General features: G+C 34.8%; 2 protein-coding genes across 2 annotated transcripts in view; one reads left to right on the top strand and one right to left on the bottom strand.

Moving 5' to 3' along the window:
• Positions 1–5,196, top strand: part of rassf6 (Ras association domain family member 6) — a 17,801-nt gene extending 12,605 nt beyond the window's left edge. The window contains exons 7-11 of the mRNA XM_051121535.1: positions 4,038–4,139; positions 4,237–4,288; positions 4,485–4,603; positions 4,689–4,786; positions 4,871–5,196. Of these exons, the coding sequence (XP_050977492.1) occupies positions 4,038–4,139; positions 4,237–4,288; positions 4,485–4,603; positions 4,689–4,786; positions 4,871–4,946 (447 nt within the window). The 3' untranslated portion in view covers positions 4,947–5,196. The remainder of the gene's footprint in view (positions 1–4,037; positions 4,140–4,236; positions 4,289–4,484; positions 4,604–4,688; positions 4,787–4,870) is intronic.
• A 100-nt stretch (positions 5,197–5,296) lies between these two features.
• On the bottom strand, positions 5,297–7,957 carry si:busm1-57f23.1 (uncharacterized protein LOC368621 homolog). The gene is made up of 4 exons (XM_051121539.1): positions 7,745–7,957; positions 7,180–7,331; positions 5,926–6,027; positions 5,297–5,804 (listed from the first exon to the last, which is right to left on the bottom strand). The coding sequence occupies exons 1-4, from the start codon at positions 7,836–7,838 to the stop codon at positions 5,718–5,720; spliced, it is 435 nt and encodes a 144-aa protein (XP_050977496.1). The 5' UTR covers positions 7,839–7,957; the 3' UTR covers positions 5,297–5,717.
• Positions 7,958–8,545: the final 588 nt, after the last annotated feature.

Here is an 8,545-nt window from a genome sequence, read left to right as displayed (position 1 = left end):
TCGCAGTGCGGGCAATCGGCTTTCTCGAAAGCCGATGCCGCATGCTCCGCTCCCAGACAAACCACGCATAGAGCGTGTGTATCCCCGCTCGTGATGTAGCGAGGGCAGGGAGGAACACACGCTCTAAAACATGGTTTGTCTAAATGCTTAGTTTTTGACTCTTTTTAGACATTGTGCTCTTTGAAATAAAAGTGGTGCAAACTGGCAACCAAAACGAGCACAAACACACATACACAGAGCGCTGCTGAAAGACAGAAGCTGACGCCGGTTTCCAACGCACGTGTATTTATAGCTTCCTGGTTGGTGACGTCACCCGCCGTTGACGTCTCGCTCTTCCATTGGACTGATTACACATGTGATTCAGAGCACGGTCACGCTGAAGGCGTTCCCCTAGCGTTTCGACGCGGCTCGAGTTCCTGAAGGGGAACAAAAGTTATAAAGAACATTATAACTTGTTTAATTTGATGTTGTTTAATTTACAACATCAGTCGAGTGTTTAAAATAACTTCCTTGTGTGATCTGATGTGGATTCTCATCACAGAATAATAACAGATAAACCATATACTGTTGCAGTCAAGTGTTTATAGTCCTTACATTTCATCATTCAAAACATTTAACGTTATATCTTGCTTTTATTTAGTTACAGCAATAGCGATGCCTTTATCCATATTAGAGATTTATTGGCTGGAACAGAACGTAATCAGTGATACTTCATTGACGCATATGTGGATTTTCTGCACGAGGGTGCCCTCTGGTGTCCAGTATGAATTTTTACTTTACAAATTACAGACATGGATGATTCGCACAGGATTAAGATCACAGACAATCTCTGCAAATATTACAAATGAGTTCACCAGGTACTAATCCTGTGCAAATCGGGCTTAAAGGGGTCATCGGATGCTTATTTTCCACAAGTTGATATGATTCTTTAGGGTCTTAATGAAAAGTCTATAATATACTTCGGTTAAAAATTCTCAATGATAGTGTAAAACAACACCCTTTTTACCTTGTCAAAATCAGCTCTGCAAAAATCATCCCATTCTGGTCGAGGCTGCTTTAAATGCAAATGAGCTCTGCTCACCCCGCCCCTCTCCTCTCTCTGTGGAGTGACGAACATGTTTACTTTAGCCGCGTTTAGCCGCTAAACTTGCTAACTAGCACATTATTAGGAAAGGCAATCGCAAAGATGCATAAAAAAACCCTTATACTCACTTCTGCTGTAAGTGAAGCTGGAGCACGAATGATTTGTGCGAACATAGACGGATATATGTAGATCGGGAGTCCCATTACCTTCACAAACAAACTTAATCCACTGCATCTTCAGCGGCTCAGATGTCTGGAGTAAATGACGACCACTATATTTATTATTACATCCAGCAACACAACACCTCAATCGCTCAATCTGAGATATTCTTGTCTAACTTACATCCCTGCTCCGGCATCAAAACATGGAGGTCGGACTGTTACAGCTGATCTGAGGTAAGACGCTCATGTCAATCAACTATCGTGGGAGCGGCCTCTGTGGATGTGACGCCACAACGACAGGCATCTGAGAACGGCTCGATTTGAAAAAGGGGATATTATTTTTACAGATTAATTAAAAACCACTACATTGATTTTTATCATTATAGGGTAGATTTGTACATGCACTGCCAACACACATTAATGTTCAAACAACATGTAAAAGTGAACTTAGCATCCGATGACCCCTTGAAGTCCTTCTCTATATGATTTAGTAGCTTCCACACATTTTTTTCCATGGTTAAGACAGCATAAATTAGCAGAACAACGTATTCAGTAGTTCATTAACCATGCAATCCGTGCTGTTTACATCTGAGTATCACCAATATGGACTTGCATCCAGGTAACTGACCAAATTGTGACGTAAGTGCAAACCCTCTATGGTTCTGCACTGCCATCTATCCACATGATTCTCCACAAACTCTTTTTTATTTACATTTTACGTAAATCTGATACTAATACATTTGAGCAGTTCATAAAATAATGAATTTCCTTACCTGACCAACAACAAAAAAAGCAACTTGGGCATCACTGCTAAGGATTTTTCTCCTTCATGGAATCCTCCCAACTTTTTCATGTTGTACCAATGCAGGGCTGCCAACTTTGAAGTTCAGCTTGGAGTGAGATTTGAGTGGGGGGGAGAGGGGGGATTCCATGTCTTTCTATATGAATATACTGTACATATAAAGGGAAAAAAATGCAGCTGAATGCCTTTTTTTAGCACCATTTTAAACTTGGTTTAAATTCAGTATTTGCTTGCATTCATTGTGTGTACTTACACAAGTATCATTAAAAATGGATGCAAGTTATTAATTTTTTTAATTTCACATTTTTTTTTAAATATAGTGTTTAATTATTTCTAAATATTTATTCAGATGAAGAACTTAAAAATAAGTAAGCAGGTATGACCTGCAATATTCTAGATACATGTATATTTAGTAAAGAGCCATACAGGTACCTATTGGGTAAACCATGGCATTACAAATGAAAATGACCACAAAATGATTAATTTGCCTCTTTGCACTGGAATTTAAAACCCTCTATTTAACCTTAAATACTACACTAATTTTAATATAAGTAACATATAGCCATTAACGGACCATCATTTTTGGACAAATAGTATTTAGTACTACCGGCAGAGGCCGCTCCCACCATAGTTGATTGACATGAGCGTCTTACCTCAGATCAGCTGTAACAGTCCGACCTCCATGTTTTGATGCCGAAGCAGGGATGTAAGTTAGACAAGAATATCTCCGATTGAGGTGTTGTTTTGCTGGATGTAATAATGAACACAGTGGTCGTCATTTACTCCCGACATCTGAGCCGCTGAAGATGCAGTAGATTACGTTTGTTTGTGAAGGGAATGCGCCTCCCGATCTACATATATCCGTCTATGTTCACGCAAATCATGCATGATCCAGCTTCACTTACAGCAGAAGTGAGTATAAGCGTTTTTTTATGAATCTTTGCGATTGCCTTTCCTTATAAAGTGCTAGTTAGGAAGTTAAGTGGCTAAACGCGGCTAAATGTGGCTAAAGTAAACAACATCGTCACTCCACAGAGAGAAGAGAGGGGCGGGGCGAGCAGAGCTCAGTTGCATTTAAAGGAACAACCCCTTAAAATGAGATGATTTTTGCTGAGCTCATTTTGACAAGGTAAAAAGGGTGTTGTTTTACAAAACCATTGAAAATTTGTAATCAAAGTATATTAGAGACTTTTGATTAAGACCCTAAAGAATCATATCAGCTTGTGGAAAATGGGTATCTGATGACCCCTTTAAATAAATATTATTTAACTAAAATATAGAACATTTATTTAACTGAAAAATAGTTTAACTGTATGGTCACATTATAAGAAAGAAATATCTAAGGGTTAAATACAAGAAAACCATATTAACCCTTACGAAAATTAACCATGGTTTTATTATAGTAAAAGTGTAGTAGCCATGTTTTTTTTGGCGCATTGATGACCATTTGTATAACCATAATTTCTACAAACACCATGGTTAAACTGTGGTTAGCGTAGCAAGACCATAGTTAATTTGTGGTTACCATGGTTTAACTATAGTAAACATGGTTTTTTGGTTTTATTAGAACCATATTGTTTTTTCGTAAGGGTTGCCTCTCCATTACTCTCCAGAATAAAATTACACTGTAAATGTCATCGATGTAAAAATCAATGCATAATATGCTGTAATGTTTACCAAAAATTGTTGCAAATACCTGTATAGTGAAGCTGCCGTCTCTATCGTGCTTAAACACATTCAGATTCACATTCAAAATACTTTGTATTGTAAACTGTTAAAACCGTGATGTAAGGCAGAATAAGCTCTTTAAAGTTCATCATTATTCCACCCTCATGTTACTTTCTTGGAATACAAAAGGGAAAATTCTGAAGACCTTGCTGATCTTTTTTTTTTTTTTTTCCCAAACGATGAATACAGCTACAGTGAATGGGAACTTAAGCTATTACATTAGTTTTATGAGTCTTTTGTCTGTGGCGTTTTGTTTTTGCAGACATCTGTTTTCACACCATCATTTGGAGCAACCACAAATGTGCACATTGACAGCAAGATGACAACACAGGAGGTTATTACACAGCTGCTTCAGAAATTTAAAGTGGGTGTTATTACTAACAATTCAATACATAAGCCCCTTTTATGTGTTTGCATTCTTCACTGATTATTTCCACTCTCATTTTTTTTTTAAAATGCAGATAGAAAACAGTCCAAATGAATTTGCCCTTTACTGCATTCACCAAAGTGGAGGTATGTAGATTTGTTGATTCAGTTTTATATATTTTCACCCTTAGCTTAAAGCTTAATTTAGTTCTAATTGTAAGAGTAGCATAAGACCTCTTTCTGTTGCATGCATTATGTCATTTCATCATTGTTCCAAGATTTTCCATCTCTGCTTAAGTCTAAGCAAAGTCACATTTCTGAACATTATATCCATTGCTCACAGAAAAGCGAAAGTTGAGCAGTTCAGACCTGCCATTGTGGGAACGTGTTCTACAAGGACCATCAAACAGCATCATGAAAATGTTCCTCATGGATGCAGACGAACAGGAAATTAGCCTTGATGTAAGTCTAGCTCTTTAGACATTACAGAAATGCATTTCCAACTCAAATAAAACTAAATTTATATCCCATTTCCTGGATTTAATAGGTAGCTCAGTACCTCAATTTAGAGATGCACATTTTGAATGTAATTCTCCAGAAGCTGGAGGAGCAAGAGAAACGAGAAGTACAAAGAATAAAAGCAAAGTAAGTTTAGAGAACTTTGCCAATTACTGCATTTGTTTTATCATATTGACATGGGTGGCTTTAATCTACTTTTATCCTACATAGATATCAAAAGGAGCGGAGTATCTTGTTGCAGTGCTTGAAAAAAAAGATGCCGGTTAAAACGGAGACAACTGTATAAATGAAGACTGGGAAACTGTTTCCAACTGTTGTGTCATCAACCACAGAGTAAAAAGGGAAATGGAAAATAAAACTGAGATTGGGCCTTCAGGACTAGAAGCCAGGAATCAGGGTTGTGAGATGTTCAAAAGTGCATATGTGACTTTTTAAACATAGCTTTGCTGTTAGGTTTGTGGTTATAATGTATATAATGTAAAAAGGTTTTTACATAAATGTAATTACAATATTTATCATGTGAAAAACCAATTAAAATACTGATATTTGATTTGCAGTTTATTTGTGAATGAACTGTTGCTCCATTGCTAAACACACACACACACACACACACACACACACACACACACACTGTGGTTTGCTCTCAAGATTTTATTTTTAGAAATGTTATTAAAAAAACTCAAAAATATGACTTCATAAGTTCCAGCTGGCTTACACTTAGTGTTCTGGAAAACGTCTGTCAACGGGACATTCTACACTCGGAACACATTTCTTTTTCATTTCGCTTTTGAATAAATACTCACTTTACAATTTGAAACTATAAATTATAATCTTTTATAAATAAAAAAAAGAAAGAAAGAAAAGTATTCGGGTATTTAACAATATATAAAATTCCTTTTAAAGGGAGATTTTTTTTCTATCAATATTTAACTTTATGACCAAAGTTGTTTTATTTCAGATTAGCTATATATCAGGAAAAAGAAAATGTTAAGATAAAGAACGTGTGGTTCGCTATCCAAAAGTAGAAAACTGCATCAACTTGGAGTCCACGTCAAATTCAAGCGGATCTTCTGCACACCATCTTGTGCACCTCATGGTCATCAGTCACTGGGTCGAGGGCCACCTCAAACTTACATGCCAGTTGCTAAAAAAAATAAATAATAATAATTAATGTTACTATGCATTTGTAGATTTTCGTCAGTTTGGCTACAATAAAATAAAGTGTAAAAAAACTAAACGAAATAAATAAAATAAAAAGAAATTACCTTTTTTGCCATGCCACAAGCCTCAATGACTGTGTCTTCTGATTTGCGGCATTTTGTCTTTCCAATAGTGGCCTCTATTTTGTAGTTTATCTTATTTGTCACCTGGACACAAAGGTTTGCTGTCATTTAATGTGGATTAATATACATTTACACACTAACAATCAGAAAATGCACTACCAGTCAAAAGTTTTTGAACAGTACATTTTTTATGTTTTTTAAAGAAGTTTCTTCTGCTCACCAAGCCTGCATTTAGTACAGTAAAAACAGCTAAATTCTGAAATATTTTTACTATCTAAAATAACTGCTTTCTATTTTAATAGATTTTAAAATGTAATTTATTTCTGTGATGAAAGATACATTTTTTAGCATCATTTTTCAGTTTTCAGTGTCACATGATCCTTCATGATCCTTCAGAAATCATTCTAATTTTTTGCTGTTCAAGAAATATTTATTATTATTATTATTATTATTATTATTATTATTATCAATATTTAAAAGTTGAGTAAAAAAAAAAATCAAGATTATTTGATGAATAGAAAGATCCAAAGATCAGCATTTATCTGAAAAATTATACACTATACTATATAAAGCTTGGGGCCAGTATTTATTTATAAATAAATAATATTAATTATTTTTATAGAATTTATAAATGCAGAATACATTAAATAATAGATATTATAGAAATTAATACTTTTATTTACCAAGGATGCTTTAAATTGATGAAGACATTTATAATGTTACAAAAAATTTCTATTTCAGATCAGTTCTGTTTTTATGAACTTCTATTGATCAAAGTAACCTGAAAAAAACTCATCTGATTTCAACATAATAATAATAATAATAATAATAATAATAATAATAATAATAATAAATGTTTTTTTTTTTTTTTTTTTTTTTTAAAACACAAAAAAGCAAATCGGCTTATTAGAATGATTTCTAAAAGCACATGTGACACTGAAGACTGGAGTAATGATGCTAAAAAATCCGCTTTGAAATCACAGAAATAAATTACATTTTAAACAGTATTTAAATAGTAAACAATTTTAAATAACATATATTTTTTTATAATTTTAAATAATAAAAATAATTACAATTTTACTGTTTTTGCGGTTCTTTGGATCAAATAAATGCTTGGTGAGCAGAAGAGACTTCTCTACAAAAAAAATAATAAATAAAAATAAATTAAAAAAAACTTACTGTTCAAAATCTTTTGATGATAGTGTATGTATGAAAACAATAAAAAGAAACCTGTACCTGAGTGCTGGCCGATGTGACATTGATGAGCTTGAAATATTTCTTTGCTTTGGACTTCAAGTTGAATGCCTCTACAGCTTCTTTAGCAGCCTCTTGAACATCTTCTCTCTCGGGATTGGCGAGACTCCAGCCGCCGAGCAGCTCAACATTTCCTGTGAGACATGGACGGAGAATATCAATGACAGCTCTGGGTCTTGAAGAAAATAAAGGATCTGAGTATCTGAGCTCATGAAAGACATGGACTGTGCTTCAAATGGTTTACATTTCACCAACAAAGAAGAATTACTTTATATATGATAACACCTAATTTTTGCAGGTACCATTTAAAACCACATTATTCTGTGAAACACCATGTATTTAAATTAGTAGTTGATGCAAAGAATGCAACTATTAGATAGAATCTCTACATTAAAAACAATACAGTAATTTAAAATAAGAAGCTATAGTAAATGTATTAAAACAATTTAAAATAAGCTTTTCGAATATTATAAAGCACACCAAAAATTCTAAACAAACAAAAACATAGTGTATGTTCTCCAATATAATAAAAGCAACAAGAACTTACTTGGTACAATTATTGCTTCTTCCAAAGGCTGGTCAGCGCTGCTGAAGTGAAACACGGAGAGAAAGGACACAAGAAGCAGAAAGCAGATATCCATGACTGTCGTCTGTGCGCGCTCTGAGAGAATGAGCCAGTGAATGTGGAGGCTGCTTTAGAAATCTGCCATGTAGTCACGGAATGCCTGACGCGTTCCGGAGCACCACGCCCTTCCCGCCCGCGAGGGTGGAGTGTGTTTGACGCCCACTAATAATGCCCGTAAGAGGGAATCCACACAGACGGTGAGTCAAGCGAAAACATTTAAGAGTGTGCGTGAATGTGTGTAGGGTGTCCTAGGACAGAAATCGAGGAAATAATGGGTAATCTGCTTACACCGTAAGCTGCCGACCGGCTGTCAGCAGACATAGACAGCTTTCAATGTGTAATTTACCTTCCTGTTATTTACAGGTGAAGATTACAAGGAGTTTAACTAAACTAGAGAACAAACGTCACTGCTTTTTTTAAACAAAAAATCTTTGAGATGTCATCGTTTTAAATTCTGGCTTTTCAGAGATATTAAGAAGGAGAAACTATGCTATTTTGCATTTGATTTTTAAATATTACTTGTAAATGAACAATGCCATAATAAAATGTAACAAAACAGGATTTCATTAAAGGGTTACTCCACCCCAGAATGAAAACTTTGTCATTAAAGGAGAAGTTCACTTCCAGAACAACAATTTACAAATAATGTACTCACTCCCTTGTCATCCAAGATGTTCGTGTCTTTCTGTCATCAGTCAAATGATGTTTTTTGAGGAAAACATT

This window comes from Labeo rohita, chromosome 10, assembly GCF_022985175.1.
Source record: "Labeo rohita strain BAU-BD-2019 chromosome 10, IGBB_LRoh.1.0, whole genome shotgun sequence".
NCBI lineage: Eukaryota > Metazoa > Chordata > Actinopteri > Cypriniformes > Cyprinidae > Labeo > Labeo rohita.
The sequence above is the reverse complement of the archived record's forward strand: the minus strand, read 5'-3'. Positions and strand labels throughout refer to the sequence as shown.

Bases quoted from the DNA above. Each gene is read 5' to 3' on its own strand.
- si:busm1-57f23.1 (XM_051121539.1), bottom strand. From the start codon at position 7,838: ATGGATATCTGCTTTCTGCTTCTTGTGTCCTTTCTCTCCGTGTTTCAC. The intron at 7,332-7,744 runs GTAAGTTCTTGT...CATGTCTCACAG, and splicing joins AGAAGCAATAATTGTACCAA to GAAATGTTGAGCTGCTCGGC. The intron at 5,805-5,925 runs GTAATTTCTTTT...TATTTTTTTTAG, and splicing joins CTTGTGGCATGGCAAAAAAG to CAACTGGCATGTAAGTTTGA.